Genomic DNA, 20,396 nt, shown 5'->3' with positions numbered 1-20,396 from the left:
AGACCTGGAATGTTGTCAATCAGGGTGGGCCTTCACCGCGCAAGGCTCATGTTCTAAAAACTGCAAGGCCTGCAGACCCGGTATCATCCTTCATTGGCACACTGAATCCTAGTAACCATAGGACCAACTGAGTGTGTAGGAAAATGTTTACACCGACATGTGTGTATACATTGTACTGTTTGAAAGGAGCAGAAAGATAGACAGCTGCCATTTCAATACCAACCTTCATTTATGACAAGCCAAACCATCAGAAAATATGATGGCAGAGTCAGAATCTGTTATCTCGTAGAGTACATGACTAAGTCCAACCTAAAACTTATCTATCACACCAGGCCAACTGCTGTCTATACGTCTACTGAGAACTGCGGTAAACAGAGGAATGGGCAAATGTTGCTTAAAACTACCCAGATGATCACTTCACAACACTTTAGACTTGAATGGTAGGGAGCCATAGACAAGATTAACAACATATCCTCTTATAAAAATCAAACTAAAATGCACACTTTAAAAAAATCATTATTATTAAATCAAGGGATATTATAAAAATGACTAAAATTTTTTCATTGATACTGCCCATCGTTCCCAAAGCCACCTCTTAAAATAAAGAGAATTTCTAAGTGAGAACATGGCCGGCTGACAGTCGGAAAGGTCGCGTTGTGTGGCTGAGCTCCAGGGAAGCCAACTTACAGTCACGATGAGTCCTTTCTCCTGGAAGTATTTCACCAGTGGGGCGGCGTTCTGCTTGAAGTTTCCTAGTCTTCTCTGGGTGGCTTTCAGGTTGTCATCAGGCCGTCCCTGTTGCTCTGCACGCTTCGCTAATCGCTCTCTGAGCCTCTGGCTGGCACAGGCCAGGAAGACCACCAGGTCAGGGGTGCAGATCTGTGGGAAGCACAAACAGGCAGACAGATTTTTAAGATGCCAAGCAGTATCCGCATGGACGGCAGCACGGCTCTTCAGTGGTTCCGGGGCCACATGGTAGGCGGAGACTGCTCGTTCATTTCCTAGCTGCCCAGAACCAAATGATCACACAGAAACTATATTAATTACAACACTGTTTGGCCAACAGCTTAAGCACATTCCTAGCTAGCTCTTACAGCTTAAATTAACTTATTTCTATTAATCTGTGTATCACCATGAGGCTGTGGCCTACTGGTAAGGTTCCAGCATCCTTCTCCTTAGGTAGCTATATGGCATCTCTGTGACTCTGCCTACTCTCTGTATCTCTGTTAGGATTTCCTGCCTGGCTTTGCTCTACTAATCCATTTGCCCAGGCAGCTTCTTTATTAACCAATGGTATTAAATCATACACACAGCATACAGAGGGAACCCACATCACCACATCCTCGGTGCCTTATTTCTTATGCCTTTTCCGTCATATTTCCCACGCTGCTACCTACACAAGGCCAGGGCCACCCAGTCCCTTTATAGTCCTTCTAAATGAGAGCCAACCCCATGTGACAGTATGTGGGGGCCCCTTTATACGTCAGAAAACATCTTTTCTGTCTAAGCTCACATAAGGTTTCAAGTTGAACAAGGAACAGCACAGTCTGACCTTTGTTAGAGCGTACATAACTTGATTTTGGAGGGGAGATGTTATCACCAGGCTCCAGCTGTCCACAGCAAATCCACGCTTCCCGGTCACCGCTACCTCTTGCTACTTTAAAGCTCACTGCCATATACTAAAGGCCCAGCGCTACCCTATATCCCAATATCACTAAGCTCTGTGGCATTCTGCAAGGTGATAAACATCGAGTCTGTTTGATACACGAGCAGAGCAAGGCTTTGAGAATCCAGCACTCCTTGGAGTTCACACAGTCACGGGGGTCTGTCTGGTCTGTACTGTCTGTCCCCTTCCCTGCTACACAGCGCCAGGTAGTCCAGAATCCTTCCTGAAATACCACGAAGTGACATGGATAGGCTTAAGAAATGAGCAGTTTTTATGTCACTGAGAACTGGCATGTTTAAAAGGTACCCTGACCCAGAAGTGAATGCAACTTCCTGCTGAGCGTGGGAAGAAGTTAAAGGTACTGTGGCTTAACGTAAGAGTCTCCAATTAAAACAAAATAAACAAAACAATTGTTTCTGTGGCCTGTGAGGTGGCTCAGTGGTAAAGGCATTTATCGCCACAGCTGACAACTTATATTTGATCCCCAGGACCCATACGGTAGAAAGACAAAAGCACCTCCAAACAGGTTATCCTCTGGTCTCCTCACGCACGCCATGTTACTAAAGCATGTGTACACACACACACACACACACACGCACGCACGCACGCACATGCACATACATAGACAACAAAAAATAAAATTTTTAAGGAAGAAAAGGAAAACTGACTTGGAAGGCTGGCAGGATTTGTGCTAGGACCAAGCAGGGCAGAGAGCTGGACCGACAAGCATTTGTGCCCTCATTTGCTAATATGGACGTATGCTGCCTCTGAATTATCCTAAAGATATCATAAGAGGAAGCGCCCAGAACAAACTCAGGACATTTTAGCCACGCTCCCTAGCTCCTGACTTCCCTTCCTCAGTGTGCTTCTGGGTTTCCTTTGAGACGATGTTTTAATTTTGTTGGTTCTCCCCCTATGATTTCTCTTCTTCCCTCTCCTGTGTGGCTTGTTTTTCCAAGGCCTCAACCCTACTCTTCCTCTCTCTAGGCTCGCTTCTGGCAGCGGCTTTCCTGTTTCTCTTTCATCTGCACTGAATATTATTCCAAATGTACACTTTCTCCTCTGCCTCTCAACAGCCCTGGCTCCTGTGCGCTCAGGTGTTTTTGTGACAGTCCTTTCAGAAGTCGTAATGTTACTTGTGACTCAACAAGGTTCAAAATTGACCTTAGGACCCTTTTATCTAAACCACGCCACAGCAAAACTCTCTCTGGTTTCTCTCTCCCTCCTTCCCTCCCTCCCTCCTCTTTCTCCCTCCCCACCCTATCTTACTCCTTCCCCTCCCTCTTTCCTTTCCTCCTTCTGGTAGCAATGCTCCCTTTTAAATCTCTGAGCTAGAAACCTCCATGCCCTGGTGTCCCTCTAGCCCCCAGCACACTCCAGGCTGTACCAGGTATCTGCACATCTATTGGTGTCTTCAACAGCCCCTCTGCCTCCCTCCCTCCAGGGCCCCAGCCCTGTAACCTCAGCTGCACTAGGGGAAGAGACTGAGAGCATGCATCTAGAACAAGATTGCCTTGAGCGTCCATCTAGAACCTGCCACCTGTCCTTTGGCAAACTTCAGCCTTCCTGAACCCATTTTCTTAAATAAGACGTTTCCAACACAGCACTTTACTATCCACCCCCCTTCAGAAACGAAAGAAATAAAACCCCAAACCATGTGTGGCTGAGGTGATGGCTCTGCCGGGAAGCTTGAGGTCCTGAGTTCAGATGCCCAGAACCCACGTGAAAAGCCCGGTATTGAGCACACGTCTGTGACCCTATGGTTGAGCAGACATGGTCCTGGAGTGCCCTAGCTGGCCTGCTCGCCCAGCTGACTCAGGGAGCTCAGGGCCAGTGAGAGACTCCGCCTCAAAAACACAAAGAAAGCTGTAGAGAAGCAAGGAAAACCTTCGGTGAGGCTGACCTCTGGTTCCCATCCACACATGCGCATACACACCACCTCCCCCTCCCCACAAAAATGTGCACACATATACACCACTGACACCCACAGATAGACACAGCCAGATGTAAACTGCTTTTGAATAACCTTAAGAGAAGATCACTTGTACTTTTTATGACATACAATCAGGGGGTTACGTGAAGCTAAAGCTATACTTTCTGAAATACTGTACTGTATTTTATTTGTATGTATTGTTGTATGTAATGTTCATCCCTATAGGACTTAATAAAGGATACATTTAAAATTACTTTAAAAAATTATGTAAAGAAGAAGACAATTGTTGCCAAACAAATTAAACTATTTGGCTTGATAACACTACATATTAAAATACAGGGGAGGCCGGGCGGTGGTGGCGCACGCCTTTAATCCCAGCACTTGGGAGGCAGAGGCAGGCGGATCTCTGTGAGTTCAAGACCAGCCTGGTCTACAGAGCTAGTTCCAGGACAGGAACCAAAAGCTACAGAGAAACCCTGTCTCGAAAATAAAAAAAATAAAAAATAAAAAAATAAAATAAAATACAGGGGAAAGACAAGCCTGAACTACCAGGTCAGTATTGGATGCAAGTAAAAACATCTTGCAGTTTTGGGTTCTCACACTGTGCACCTATATGAACCCATTGGTTTATTCTAGTGTGTTTGTCCCAAGTGTGATGAAGAAGCATTCATTTATGCAACACAACAAGGACATAAGCAGTTTTACATATTACATTTTTGATTACTTTTGCTTCTGTATACCAAAGACAGCTTCAAATTCATATTTTACACTTTGAATAAAATTGCATTTGTTAAGTTAGTATTTCAATTAGTAGAGTTTTAAAATAGTAAGTCACATATATAAAATTTCTTCTCATGAATGGAAAGTTGGCGTGGAGAAAAACAGCCTGGATGTGAAATTACTTAATTTTATAATTGGGATTAGTCTGGTGTCTTTCCTGGTACAAATGGGGAAGCATATGACTGTAAACTCAAAACAAAATAAGAATTCAAGCATAAACAGTGAGACCCAGCACAGTAGCTAGGGAAGTAGTCACCTGAGCCAGCTGCCGTGGCCTGGCAACTCTACATGCCAGGGTCTCAACAGTATTCCACTTTAAAGAGAAAAATATTGCTGAACTTGGTGGTGCACACCTTTAATCCCAGCACTCGGGGAGCAAAGGCAGGCAGATCTCTGTGAGTCCGAAGCCAGCCTGGTCTACAGAGTTAGTTCCAGAACAGTCAGAGCTATGCAGTGAAATCCTGTCTCAAAAAAAAAAAAAGGAGAGATAGAGATGAGCCAGAGAGAGAGAGAGACAGATAGAGATGAGAGAGAGAGAGAGAGAGAGATTTAACTTACTTGTGTTTTCCTCTCAAAAGTTAAAAAAAAGAAAGAAAGAAAATCAGCAGACACCATTGTGTGAGAGGGGCCTGGGAACTGTAAAAGCTCCATCAGGGGTGTGAAGGAAGCCCATTTGCAGAGGAAGCCTGGAACCCCTCCAAATACAGGCAGCCGTGTGGAGGAGGATGGCAGAAGACCATGAAGAGCTCTGCAGCTCTTTCCTTAGCTTGATTGACAGCCGCCCCCTCATTCTAGTTCCTTTTCCTTTCTTATCGAGCTGTGTGTGTCTGTCCGATGCCTAACTTTATTTTTTTTTAAATTTATTTATTTATTAAGGATTTCTGCCTCCTCCCCGCCACCGCCTCCCATTTCCCTCCCCCTCCCCCGATTAAGTCCCTCTCCCTCATCAGCTGGAAGAGCAAACAGGGTTCCCTGACCTGTGGGAAGTCCAAGGACTGCCCACCTCCATCCAGGTTTAGTAAGGTGAGCATCCAAACTGCCTAGGCTCCCACAAAGCCAGTACGTGCAGTAGGATCAAAAACCCATTGCCATTGTTCTTGAGTTCTCAGTAAAGGCATGGCTCTCCCTCCATTTGCCTTCCCAGCAGCTGCGAGGATCTTCGGCTCACCTGTTCTGCGCTTTCCCATACCATTTAATAAAATCACCCTTGGCCTTCCTTGTGAGTCCACCTCTGAATCCTTTGAGCCCCCAAGGGGAACCTCAGGTTCTCTGGTAACAACTGTTCATCGAGTTGGCTTGAGACACACAGGGGAGGGCAGTGTCCCCAACAGAAGGGACCCTACAGACCTTTCCTTGGCCCTTAGTCTCAGAAAGTATCAGCTGATGAATGAACAAAGACAGGGACACCACTTTCGTCTCCATGGCAGTAAAATCTGAAACAGCTGATCCTGTTCTCCCCACTGAATTAAGACAGCAAATCCTTTCCCTGCTTCACATGGAAATTCAGTCTCCCGCTATCCATTTTAAGCCCTTAATTCTGTTCAAAGGAATCAGCCGTTGTATAAACAAGGATATATGCACAGTCTCGGTTCCAACGGGAATTCATTTTTAATAACCTCTGATCTCGCCCAGCAGCCGTTCTTTGCTCTGCTCTTTATGAAGCTGTGTCAGGAGACCTTTGGCTCCTAAATTGGATCAGCTGCACCGTCAGAAATCAGGAAGCAAAATACTAAAGCAAAAGGACAATTAGCGTTGAAACAGAAAACTACGGCCGCATAAACCAAAAGATGGGGAAAACATGGAGGTTGTCCAGCCTGAGTTCACCCCAGACCTGGAAACGTCTGTGTTCTGGTGACAAATGGCTTTCAAACTGGAACATTCAATGCCCTGGCCCGAGCGTGGCTCGTTCCTGGTACTGACAACTAAGGGGTGGACCTGGGCTGTCCCTGAGGACTTGATGCTAACATTGGGCTACTGTTTTCCTCCTCATTCTACCCCATGGCTTCTTCCACACATTAAACATTTACCAAGAGAAAACCTCTGTGGTGCTCTGCAGAGGCAGGACAAGGTCACTATGAAGGGAAAACTAATGGATAACTGGACTTTATCATCTTTTTAAAAAAAGATCTATTTTATTTCTAAATTTTGTGTGTATGCTTAGCTCTGAATGTGGGTTTGAGCATATTAAATGCCAATGCCCCATGCAAGAGCAACAGGTACCCTAAACTGCTGAGCCGTCTCTTCAGTTTGGAACTTTATCAGCTATGTGAGGGATAGGATATGGAGATCATTTCTGAGAAGCTTTCAGCAGACTGCAGGGCCAGGGAACAAACCCGGCAACATGACTCACCTGCACTGGTTAAACGGCAGCTGCAACAAATCCATTCTATCACCCAAGTTCTTCGAAAAGTCTAGGAAAGGGTGGACAAGATACCACACTTGAGCAGCTGAGAGGGCTCGGCGAGCAAAGGCTCCTCCTGCCAAGCCGGACGACAGTTTTGTTTTTGTTTTTTTTGTTTTTTTTTAAAGGAAGCCAAAGTTATCCCTGCAATTTAGTAAAACCTGTAGAGAGACAAGATGAGCAAAGCCACCATGGAAACCTGGCAGAATCCATCCTTACACAGTGTGACACTCTAAACACATGTGAGTGAGCTTATCTGAGATAGAACCCCCCCACAGTGTGACACTCTGCACACACGTGAGTTTACCTCACATGGAACCCACCACACACAGTGTGACATTGCACACACATGTGTGAGTTTATCTCAGATAGAACCCACCCCACACAGTGAGACACTCTGCACACACATGTGTGAGTTTCTCTCAGATAAAACCCATCACCAAACAGTGAGACACTCTGCACACACATGAGTGAGTTTCTCTCAGATAGAACCCATCACCACACAGTGAGACACTCTGCACACACATGACTCTAGACACTGGGACAGATGAACTGGGCACTGACAAACATGGAGTCATGTGATCTGTCTTCTTTATCTACCCTCTTCCCCCAGTTGCCTGAGGCCTTAACTGTTGGGCTCCTCAGTCTTGAAAGGGTACAAAGTGAGACAACGTTGCTCTCTCTGGAAAGCAAGACCACGCCCATCGCTCCCCAACCTCTTCACATTTTGGGCGAAAGGAGGTGATGGAAGCTGTGGGGTGCAGGTCCTTTCAGCGTGCTGCAGTACCAAGCTGAGGGACAGCTTGTCTCCCTTTTATTGCCGGAAGGCAGGAGGAGAGTCATCTCTCTTCAGCCTCTGCTGTCATCCTGACTTAGGAGCTCGCTGCTCTCCACACAGCTAGTGTGTGTGCTGGACTAGATTCTCATTGGCGCTGTGTGTAGTGCTGGCTCCAGCCTCTGTCTCCTCCATCGTGGCACTGCCTTGATCAGCTTCGCTGGGGCAACAGTGGGGCGATCTGAGATGGACCTTCATGGTTTTTACTCCATTAGGGGAATAGTTACCCTGTGTGTTCTGTCTCGTCCACAGTTAGTCAGAAACCAAAGTAGTCCTGTCTACTAGCAGAGTGCACCATTAGCAGTTTAAAAATATGATCATTAATGTTGGCTTATGAAAAAGTACATTTCTGCGGCTTGTTTTTAATGGTGCAGGGCTTCGTTCAATAAAAGCAGCCAGGGTACATTAGGCTGTGAACATACATGAACTCAATAAAGAGACAATTAAAGGTGCCATTTGATGTATCTCAAATAGACAACAAGAAAATTATGCATCCTTTTATAGCATATGAGGCTATTATAGCATATGATAATAACAGCATATAAGGCTATATTTTACAGATATACTCTTCCATCATTGATTTGGATATTTAGGCATCTAGTTTATTGACTTAGTTATTCATTCAACTAATATGTACTAATATCTTGCTTACTATGACCTAGAAATTAAGGCTCTGGAAAGGCAGGAGAGTGAGAGACAGGGACAGTCTAGGGGCAGAACATCTGGAAGCCAGCAAAACCCCTCTGTGGAGATCTCAAATACAAAATAGTGAGAAGCATTCCATGTGATTTTAACCACCACCTAAGAACTACAGGTAACCTTTAGTGGCTTTAGGCAGTCAGCCCCGATGCTGAACAAAAGGACCAAACAGGCACGGTGATGCAAGCCTGTAATCCCTCCCACCGGGGTGGCCAAGGCAGGAAGACTGTGGGATCAAGGGCTGCCTAGGCTGAACTATGAGACCTTGTTTTAAGAAAATATTAAAGAAAAGATAAACAGAGGGACTTTGTCATATCGAAGGAGATAGAAAGCCAGGGTAGAGTTACAGCTCTTCCCAGCTCTATGGACCAAGCCTCACCTTCCTGGTTCACAGTGGTCAGTTTATGGACTCCTTGACACTGAGGTAGGTAACACATGACTGATCAGACCAAAGACAAAAGAAAACAATAGTAAGAAAAAAGTAGAAGAATTGGATGCTAACATCAAGTGATGCTGTTGTTGCCGTAGTGATTTTCCTTAGCAGATTTGGCGATAGCATCTAGCCAGTTTCTAAACCAGCCCTTTTCTATATCCTTGTCAATTCTGAACATCTATATCCATAATCTCTACACTAATTGTCCTTGGTATGTGATTGCTGACCTGAATCAAATTGTCTACTATGCTGGTAAATTCATGGAAGCAAAAAGACCAGGATGGCAGGGCAGTGGGGGCACACAATTTTAATCCCAGCACTCAGGAGGCAGAGGCAGGCGGATCTCTGTGAGTTTGAAGACTGACTGGTCTATAAAGTGAGTTCCAGGACAGTAAGGGCTATACAGAGAAACATTGTCTCAAAAAATAAAAAAAAAAATCAAGCTAGGAAGGGAAGGGAAGGGAAAGGGAGAGAAGAGTAAGGGATGGAGGAAAGAAGGAAAGGAGGGAGGAAGGGAGGAAGGAAGAAGGGAAGGGAGAGAGAGAGGGGAGAGAGAGAGGGAAAAGAGAAAGAGAGAGAGAGAGACAGAGAGACAGAGAGAGAGAGAGAGAGAGAATCCTCGCTCCTGTCCCCAGACTGAGGCAGGACGATGTCATGTTAAAGGCTACCCAGAGCTACAGAGGAGGTGAAGACCAGCCTGGACAACTATGCGAGACTGTGTCTCAAGATATAAAATTCTAACACAGCTGGGCATAACTTGATGGTAGTAAGCTTGCCTCCCAGATCCAAGATCCTGGGTTCAGTTCCCAGGGTCTGACTGCTCTACCATGAGATCTAATAAACGGCTTGGGAGAGTTGGGGTTCTAAAGCAGGGGTGGGGTGGGGGTGGGGACTGGCTCAGTGGAAGGAAACACTTGCCACCAAGTCTGATAACCTGAGTTTGATCCTGCGGACGCACAAGTGGGAGGAGAGCTGGCATCCTGCTAGATGGCCTCCGGACTTCCACACGCATGCTGTGGCATGTATACACACACGCACACACACACATGCACACACACACGCACACACACACACACGCCTCACACATCTCTCTCTCACATACCCAGACACTTGTTAGAACACAGGGTGGAAATGATTTGGTTTTGGGACACAGGTCTTTAGCTCTCTTGTCTGTAGACAGGGGACGGGTTCCTCTGAAAAGGGTTTACATCTATGGATGGTCAGACAATTACCATTGTCTACTGATTACGACACCCAGGATACCGCCTCAGCGGGGCAATAAGAGAACCATGGACATTTAACTGTGGTTTATAAGATGAGCTATTTCTGCTACCACTGGCTTACACGCGTAAGTGAGATGGTGAGGCGTGTGTGAACATTATCTGATGTCTCATGGTACGGCCACCACAAGCACACACATAAACATGCTTTTCTAACACATCTCATGCTAGTTGAGGTTTTAATGTTTAGCACTGGTGGATGAAAACCGCTATTTTTATGAAAGTCAAAGAAATTATTTCTGAACGTTCTTGATGCCTATTTTCAATGCACCCCCTTCGGTGAGTTTTGGCAAGCTAATCCTTGGTTGCTATCTCATTAATAACTGGGTAATTTTCCAAGGCTCTGTCAGCCAACAGCTATTCTAAGAATGGGCCTTTCGAATTGTGCTGTGCCACTGAACAGGAAGGAGGCCCCCTTTTTGCCCCAAGACAGAGCTAGAGCGCAGAGGGGAGCACTCCAGCAGGGTCTTTCCGTCGGTAACTCACGGCATTTTCGTTTTCTTGTTGGGAAACATGAGTGACTCGGGAAGAAACCAATACGTGATTTAACAATGTTCTAAATGTTTCTCCTCTCTCCTCCCCTCTGCTCTCCTCCACTTCTCCCACTCCCTCCTCCCCTCCCTTCTCGTCCCCTCTGTTTGCTGTTCTTCCCTCTCTATCCCTTTTCCTCCAATCTGCTACCTCCCCCTCTCCTCTCTCCTTTGCTTTTCCTCCCCTCCCCCCTCTACTCTCCTTCCCTTCTTTCCACCTCCCTTATTCGCTCATCATGGACCATCCTCTTCCTCCCCTAACCTTTGCTCTCATATCTCCCACGGCCCCTCATTATGTATACATAGATATCTATGTATCTGTCTATATTAGGGGTTTATACAGACTCGTGGTTGCCTAAAGGAGAACATTTATTAGAATAGTTGGAAATTCAAGTAAAACATTTCTGGGTAAAATTCCAAAAATATTCATTATTAAATTTTAACAAAGAATCACAGATATCAGAAGGTCTAACAGAGATTTTCAATCTATCATTTTTCTATTTTTTCATTTATTTATGAGATCATTTGGTAGATATTAAGTGTCTAATATATGTGATAGATTTTTTTATTTTATAAAAATCCTAAAATTTGGGAGTGGGAATATAGCTCAGTGGTGTACTTACCCTGTATGTGTCAGGCCTGGAGTTCACTTCACACACACACACACACACACACACACACACACACACACACACTCGCATGTGCATGCACACACACACACACATTTTCCAGATGGGAAGAACTGGGAATGACTTCCAATAATTTGTTCTAATGTTCAACAACTGATACTTAAAAGATTTTTGTCATCTGTAATTCCAAGGTATTCTTTTAACTACAAATACATGTACTCAGGAAAGAGGAATCGGACAATGCACTATTATTTTCAATCAATGAGAAATATTCATGGAGAAAAGGCTATGAGATGGACATGATGGTACATGCCAGTAAAGTTAGGATCCACAAGTGATCAAAGCTAGTTCCAGACCAGCAAGGGTAGGTAGCGACACTGTGACCACAAAACAAAGACAAAGAGACCAGTCTGAAGAAAACAAACTTTCGAAATACACAGAGAGCTTTACAGAGCCGAATACAGGCTTCTGCCTCTTAGGGAAGCAAACTTCACTGTGATATGGTATCCACTGCCAAGTACGTTACTGCAGAGATCGTCTGGCTGGCAACTTCTAGCCCTTTGATTTAGACTCACCTGTTATCTGTTTCATCATTGCTGCTGGCTTTGTTGATTTATTTGACTATAGGATGGAATAGCTCAGGGGGAGAGTATGGTGCCAGGGACTTGGGTACTTTAATAAAGACCTCATGTGCTCACCCAGTTCATCTATCCCAGCCAGTCGTCACCTGCTCACCCGTCCATTCCAGCCAGTCACCTGATCCCTCCAGGACTCAATTTTCTAATGCACAACATGAAATCAGAGGCTATTGATTTTGCTTTCATTTAAAGGCTTTTAAAGTTTTGTTGATAATCTCAAGAACCTCCATAATGCAGAAGATGTACTCTGACATTGGCTGATGGAGAAGCTGCTCATGGTCACTGTGCATCTGGGTGTGTTTGATGCTGCAGTGACCTAGTTACTCTCAGAGACAGGGGCCACCAAAATTTGTGACTAAGTGATTCTCTTACAAAGGGTTCTTTACAGCATGAATGGGAATTTGTTTAGGCTAGGACACACACACACACACACACACAGAGAGAGAGAGAGAGAGAGAGAGAGACAGAGAGACAGAGAGACAGAGAGACAGAGAGACAGAGAGAGAGAGAAGCACAACATAATAAGTACGGCAATTACAAGCTGCCCAGCGTTAGTGAGATGGTTGTTACCCACTTCTGAAGCAAACACGATGTATCTGCCACCTACCCCGCCCCATCTTTAGACCAAGTACCCATGACCACACATTTTAGCAAGGCTGTTAAGGAAAAATATGTTTGCCTTCCAAGTCAAGGTTTTATAAACATCAGCACTGTCATCAAGAAGTTAGATAAGGTAAGGATGACTTACTACATAAAACACAGAAAACTGCCGCAGAGTGAATAGGTGCAGTTAGACCACATAGGGACGCTGAGTTCCATGGCTTTGCTAAATTTAATGAATTATTTTTGATGTTCATTTTATAGATTATTTTAGGATTTTCTAGCTAGATGATCAGGTAACCCATAAATACAGATCAACTTCCTTCTCCCCTACACTTACACCTTCCGTTTTTTCTCAACCTGTGGATCATGACCCCTCTGGGGATCAAGTAGCAGTTTCACAGAGGTCACATGTCAGACTCTTGCATATTAGACACTTACATTATGAATCATAACAGCAGCAAAGCTACAGCTTTTAAGTAGTAATGAAATAATTTCATGGTTGGGGGTCACCACAACATGAAGAACCGTATTAAAGGATCGCAGCATTAGGAAGGTTGAGAACCACTGTGTTGGAGTTATTTGGAACTTCTAGTTCAATGCTAAACACAATAGAAAATAGATATACAGCTGCAGTTCCCAGTCTCAGGAGGAAAACACACACTATTTCACCATCAAATATAGTGTTAACTGTGGGGTTTATAAAATGCATATTTTGTCAGGCTGAATTCCTTCGTATTTCCAATACGCTAGACTCTGCCCACCTTCGCCTCAATAAATCGTTGTTGAGTGTTGTCTGATGCTTTTTCTGTCACTGTCTAAGAACACAGTCTATTGTACTAAGATTTGTTTGGTACTTGAGAACACTATGCATTACAGTTGTTGCACAGAGTGTTTTAGATGTGTCTACTACTGTTCAAAGTGTCTCCCTACTGCTATTTTTATCTAGTTGTTATATTAAGCTATGAAAACAGGCATAGAATTTCCAACTCTGAGTGTGTGCCCATTTTATTTCTGTCATTAATTTATCTTAAAAATGCTTGTATATAGTTTAAAGCATTTTTATTAAGTGTATAGACTTTTATAATTTACATGTCATTAAACACATAAAAATACAGCTGTCGGGCCAGGTGTGCTGGCGCACGCCTTTAATCCCGGACCTCAGAGACAGATGAAGCTTATCTCTGTAAATTTGAGGATAACCTGGTTTACATAGCAATTTCTAGGCCAGGATGGCCATCACAGTAAGAAAATACAGCTGTATGTACTCAAAGGACTCAGAGAAGTAACTGTTCACATCAGGGCATGTCCCTCCACCCCAGTGGCCCTCCTTGTCTTCTGCAGCATCACTAAGGTTAGCAAGTTTTCCTCTGTTGGTGTTTGCACGCTCTATAGTCTCTCTCCTTTATTCTTGATCCCTGCCTTTATTTTTAAAAGCACTATGATAAAAACGAAGCTTATTCATTTATACTCAAACAATAAAGATCCCATTTGAATATTCCACTAGAGGTGGGCACCCTTCATAGCATACGCATCCATCCTCCTAATTCCTTGGGTAAATGCCAAGCTTCATTTTCCCCTTGTCGTATGGGTGCCCTTTACCTGGGGCCACTGCTTACAAACTGCAATATGCTTACAGTCGTGGTACACTGGAGTGATGGGAGAAGAATATTTTGGGTTTCCCTAATCTGGGACAGCCAGCTTATTTTGACTTTATCTTTGGGTAATTACTTAAGATACTCAAATTAGAACTGCATGTGCATTTTCTCCAGGAACCGTCATTCAGTACGGGAAAGACGGTTAAGGGGAACAGGGCTGGGTAATTAAGGAAGCAGTCACTTATGTCGGAGGGGATCACTATGAAGGAAGTACTGGGTGATAACCATGGACAACCTTTGGTAACTTATCCTTATGAAACATTCTGTGGAAACGAACAAATGTCTGCTTGGTGAGAAAGATGATGTGGTTACTGAGGAATTCCTGTACACAGAGAAGCTGTGAGCAAAAAAAAAAAAAAAAAAAAAAAAAACAAAACAAAAAAAACAAAAAAAAAACGTATTTGAGGCACGCTCTGCCCTCCACTCCACCCTCCGCCCCGCCCTCCGCAAGTCTGCAGTTGCCCTGCACATTGCCCTCTGCCTCCCTAGTCTGCTCCCCACCACTCTGTTGGCAACCCTTCCAGAATGCACTCACAGGTTCTCTGGACCTCTGGCTTCCTGCCGTTTGGAACAAGGGCGAGCATGAACAGGACATGGAAAGGTGGCAGAGGGAAGGTAGACGTTTATCCCCTGGCTCTAATAAGATGCCACCTCCTTCTTCCGAAGGAAGGTCAAGGCTCCTGCCTGTCGCCTTCTTCTGGCATCTTTTTGTCATGGGCTCAGATTAAACAGTATCTGCTTCTTGGGCCTCCAGGCCTTGGGATGGAGAACGGTCTCTCTTCCATCAGCCGTACGGTGTGTCACTATCCCCATGTGCATCCTGCAAAGGTATCCTAGGCACAGCCTGCTAACCACCCTTCTGCTCAGTCTGTGAGTGTGCCCTTGCTTCCCCGTGGAGCCCCAACAATACAGCCATCTGCTGAACCACATGCACTACTGTGATTAGGGCTGTAGACATGTTTCAAGTTGGAGCATAACTTTGGTAAGTGAAGAGGAGAACACAGCCACCAAGACTTGGTACCCGAAGCAAGGGCGTTCAAGAGAGCCTAGGGCTAGCAGCTTGTTTAGATTACCAAAGATGAGTAGAGAGAAAGGAAGGAAAAGTGTATGATGGGACGGTGGTAAGGCTAGATCAGACTGCACGGGACAGATTCCTTGGAGACACATGTCACTCAAGGACATTAATACTGGGAAGGTGTCTTCGGTGGGAGTCCTGTACTGTAAGGGGGTGAGAAGATGAGTGTGGGCACAGATGTTGGGATAACTGGGTGTGCATGTCTTAATCACAGATTTAATGCTATTACGACTAGACAGCGTGCTCTGTCACTACGGACAGCACATCCCTGGGAATCACTATCAGATACTACGTTTAAGCTGCCATGGATTTTTTTTTTTTTGCGTTGAATCAAAAAAAAAAAAAAGAGAGAGAATCAACTTTGCTAAGGATGTGTAAACTTGCAGATCCTTGGTTTGCGCTCACAGGACTTCCTCAGTCTGTGAAGAAGCACGGACCATATACTATTTGTGGTTTGTTTACAAACAAGGTCTCATGTAACTCAGGCTGGCCTCCAACCTGCTATTTAGCACATGTTGACCTTAAACACTCAACTCTCCTGCCTCCACCCCTCAAAGCTGGATGTTGGGCATCTGCCGCCATGACTGGTTTCATTTTTAAACAGGATGCATATTCTGAGTGTGGTGGCATGTCTGTAGTCTCTCACTTGGAAGTTGAGACAGGAAGATTGTGAGTCTGAGACCAGGTATATTACAGAGTGAGTTGCCAGGCTAGCCTAAGTTACAGCAAGAGTCTGTCTCAAAGATCAAAATAAATAATAAAATAAAATAAAAAGCAAACAAGATATTCACCTACTTGTGAGACAAAACGTTTGGGAGAAACGCATTTGTGGACAACTGTCACCAAAGCTTTCCCACTAGGAGAATGATTTAATGGTTTTCTTGGGGGAAGAGTTGGAGTTCATTGCGAGATTATAACATAGATTTTAAGCATAAGGGTTAAAGGTGGATGAATGACGTATAAGACACGAGCACAGGCACACTGTATGCAGTGAGAATACAGACAAGGAAGGGGACAAGAGGGACCAAGTTCTTGGCATGAACAGCAAGAAGAAAGGAACACAAGGGAAGTCGGTCTGAGCAAGGGAAGGTGACAGCTGCCTCCGGAGCTTCGCGGTACACGTCAACGGGGTTTCTTTCAAAACTTGGTCTTGCTCCTCAGCCAGGCTGGCCTCTACATTTGACTGCTCATGCCTCAGCCTCTGGCGTGGTTGGGATTACAGGTGTATATACCACTACACCTGACTCAAGTTTGTCTTTGTTTCTCATTTACAGTCACTGTATTTAAAAAAAAAAAAAAACAAAACCATCTGATTCTCCGGCCTTTGAATATGAGTTAGTCTTGGTGACTCGCCCCTGACACATACACTAAAAGCCAGACGTCATTGTCTAAAGCTAGGTTAGCATATGCGGCAGGGCTTCCTTCTGGCTCTCAGGGTTAAGACCTATGGAGCTTGTGCTTCCTGGGGACTATAACGTCCTGGCCTCTAGCTTCTGGAGCCTGCCCAAAACCAAGCATCAGGCATCTGGGTAAGTACACACTGGGGTGCTGCTCACTCCAGGCACTGCCTTAAAACAGCCTCCTAGAGACCCTGAGCCAAAACCAACAACCCTTGTTGTTCCATGTAATTAATCCCTGCGTGTTACAGTCAGTGCCGTAAGCCGCAAAGAGCGAGGGTGCCGTGCTTTGTGGAACCCATCCCCAGTGTGCCCAGCAGAGTCAGGGCGACTTTGATTTATGGCTCTACGAAGTTGGGAAATGACCTTCCACTTCACAGAGGTTGTTTATGAAACTCTCATTAGCCCCTGGTTTTAATGGACTTAGATTGTATCACAGCACATTGCAATAAAAATAAATGAATAACTACTTTCTAATATAATTTCACTCTCAAAGTCTAATTATTGAATAATTATAAACAAGCTTCCAAGCCATTAGTTCTAGGGAAAGAATTGAGATTTTATTTAATATTTTGCATGGAAGTGTTAATGCTTAGGAAAAATATTGTGTAATTAAAATTAAATCACTCCCCTTTAAAAGCAAATCAAATTTGTCTCCCTTAGGAACAGCAAATCAAATTACTAGTCTGTCAAATCATTTCACTTCACTATGCAAGTAGGGTAGCAGCACCCTTCTGGGGATTGATTTTCCTTTATCTCTAAACTTTTAAAAAAATATTTATCTAATTGGGATTTTTTTTCATATGTATATTCTCAGTCACCCAAACTCAGGACCGAATCTATTTTTAGACTCCCTTTTAATGGCAAAGCTGAGGGCAAATGATAGGCAGTACAGGAAATGACTAGAAAAAGAAGAAAAAACCATATACGGTTGCTCTGCAGTTTCACCAGATCACCAAATACAGCTGCTCAGCTGATCTCACCAGATCACCGAATACAGCTGCTCTGCAGGTCTCACCAGATCACCATATACAGCTGCTCGGCAGATCTCACCTCTTTAACCTACAATGTAAGATGAATGGAGTCCACAAGGGCTGTGTGAGCTCAGAGGCTACAGCCCTCCTAAGTACAGTTACTCCAGAAGCCTAAAGGATGGGGCATGTGGTCAAGCTCATGCTTAGCGTGCAGATGACACTGGGTCTAACTCCCATTATCATAAACACATATTCTGACACAAGCCAGCACTCAAGATGGGAAGGCAAGAGGCAAGTTCAAAGTCAGCCTTGGCTAACCCAGCCAGTATCAAGCCAGCCTGGGCTAACACAGCCAGTACCAAGCCAGCCTGGGCTAACACAGCCAGTATCAAGCTAGCCTGGGCTAGCACAGCCAGTACCAAGTTAACCTTGACTACATTGCAAGACCCTGCCTCAGAATACATAAACAAGAAGCAGAAGCCTGAAGGGATGAGAACAGTTGAGCACAGTAATTAAGGTGTCTCAGGAGGGTGTTAAAGACCCTTCCCCCAGCCCCCACCCCCGCCACCACAGCCAGCAAGCACAGCACAGTCTAAATCAGTGTTCTTGGCGCTGGCTATGGCTAAGCCTCAGCCTTTTGACTATGAACATTCCACTGCCAAACACTGAGCACACCTCAGAGAAGAAAACACCATGGCAACCGCTGCCTTAAACAGAGTTGGGATCTGTGTTAGAAGAGTTGCCACTTCCGTTACTCCCTTTGCCAAGCACCTTTGAGTCTGGCTTAGGAATGCTGAGCCCTGGATTCCATGACTGTAAGGTACGTGTAGTCGTGGGGATGAGAAAGTGGGGTACAAGAAGAGGAAGTACATCCTGTTTTAGGTAGGAGAAGTGCAGCTCCAGCGATCTTCCACACATAAACTAGTGTCGCAGCCCCACACTGTCGGCATCACCTATCATCCACATCTTTGGAAACTTTCATGTGGCACGATAAAAATCAATATCTAACATAACTACACAATCAGTTCAGAGCAGTCATCCTGGCTTACGCCTTTAATCCCAGCACTCGGGAGGGAGGCAGAGGCAGGTGGATCTATCTCTGTGAGTTTGAGGCCAGCATGGTCTACAGAGTGAGTTCTAGGGCAGTCAGAGCTACACAGAGAGACCCTATCTTGAAAAAGACAAAACAAAACAAAAATTCGTTTCAGTTTAAATCATTCTTTGAATGTTACAAAGGTAAAAATAGGTTAGTTAATAGAAAAAAATCAGTTTCTACACTAAAATACAAGCGAATGTAACTATTAGTTATTTCCCCTGCCCCTGACTCTCTTCAGTACTCTGGGTGTGTGCTTACACGGTTTGCAGTGCTGGGATGTGTGTTCAAAGGTTACAGCAGAATAAGATCCAAACATACTTGGTGCAAAAAGCCAAAGGCTCAGGATTAGAGAGATAGTTCAGCCTACCCCACCCCCCGTGACACACCTTCTCCTAATCCTTTCCAAATAATTCCACCAACAAAGGATCAAGCATCAAATACATGAGCCTATGGGAACCGTTTTCATTCAAGCTGCCATGGTTGTTTGTTGCTTTTTAATCGTTTTTATTTTTAATTTTTTTATTTTTAATTTTTTTTTTTTGTGTGTGTGTATGGTGCAGGAATTGAACCCAGGGTTCGCCTGTGTCAGGTTAACCTTTTACTACCCTGACTTTAGGTTATCAAATGTGTTTGTTTATGACACGCATTTGCACATATTCGGGAAGAGGGAACTGCAGTTGAAGAACTGTTAGTCTACGGGGGACCTTTTCTTGATTAGTGATTGATGTGCACAGGCCCAGCCACTGATGTGGTGCAGTTGCTGTGTGATCCTGGAGGGAATGATAACGTCATTGAGTGTGAGGCTGGGAAACATTACAGTGTGCTGCTGTATTCCAGGGCCTCGGCTTCAGCTCCTGCCTCCAGGTTCCAGCTCTGAGCTCTCGCGTTGACTTCTCGTCACGGTGGACTCTAACCCTATGCATAGACACAAATCCTTCCTTCCCAAGTTGCCGTTGGCAGTGGTGTTTATCACGGCAATATGAAGCAAGCTAGTAAACAAAATTAATATTGTGATGTATGTAAATAGCAACACCCACTATCTAGGCTTCTTAAAACAGGGGTGGTAAGGAGACAAAATTCTCAGAGCTTACCCCTACACCACCTGGGCTCAAACTACACCTCTGCCTCTTAGAAGTGCTGGGACTTTGCACAGGTTTGTAGATTGTGCATTCTTCAAGGAGAAATGTCCTCACTTTGTTTGCAGAATCGACATGTATTTGTGTAAAAATAGATAGGTTCAGAGCAGCGTCTGGTGCACAGTAACTTGTCCATGCGTGTCCAACATGTGTCTATCATTGTTACTAATGCATTATCTTTTCCCCTTTCCCCATACTAATCAAGCAAACAGCAATCTCTGTCCTTCAATGCTTTACAGATGTACAGCAGAGAGGTCAGGACTCCAGTTTCCAAGGGGCTGAGTTTCTAGGAGAATCTGGAAAGACTGGAGGGGACTACCTCAGGGTTGTCATTGTTGGGAGCGCAGGTTACCCTGAGAACAAAGGAACAGCCTCTGACATTCAGGACAACATGGAGTCAGAGTCACGGGAGTGGTGATCAGTCCATGGACTGGGCTCTATTGGCAGAGGTCATAGCTAAGACCATGGTGGCTGAGTGGGGCTGTGGGATATGGATCCGAAGGCTTTGTGAGGGCTAAACTGAGGGGGACAGTCACGAACAGAAAAGCATCTCCTTGCCTGAGCATCAGCTGTCACCACTGAGCTTCAGGAGTGTGTACTGTAGCCACCAAAGCTCCAAATAACTGCTTTCTATTT

The 20,396-nt window shown here is 44.7% G+C and overlaps 1 protein-coding gene across 1 annotated transcript in view; it reads right to left on the bottom strand.

The window, feature by feature from the left end:
- The window catches only part of Ak5 (adenylate kinase 5), a 167,408-nt gene that overhangs the window by 126,076 nt on the left and 20,936 nt on the right, over window positions 1-20,396 (bottom strand). Inside the window, exon 6 of the mRNA XM_041653609.1 lies at window positions 688-879. Within this exon, the coding sequence (XP_041509543.1) occupies window positions 688-879 (192 nt within the window). The remainder of the gene's footprint in view (window positions 1-687; window positions 880-20,396) is intronic.

Source organism: Microtus oregoni, unplaced genomic scaffold, assembly GCF_018167655.1.
Source record: "Microtus oregoni isolate MIOR12 unplaced genomic scaffold, Mior012 000000F_ref0000247, whole genome shotgun sequence".
Classification (NCBI taxonomy): domain Eukaryota; kingdom Metazoa; phylum Chordata; class Mammalia; order Rodentia; family Cricetidae; genus Microtus; species Microtus oregoni.
The sequence above is the reverse complement of the archived record's forward strand: the minus strand, read 5'-3'. Positions and strand labels throughout refer to the sequence as shown.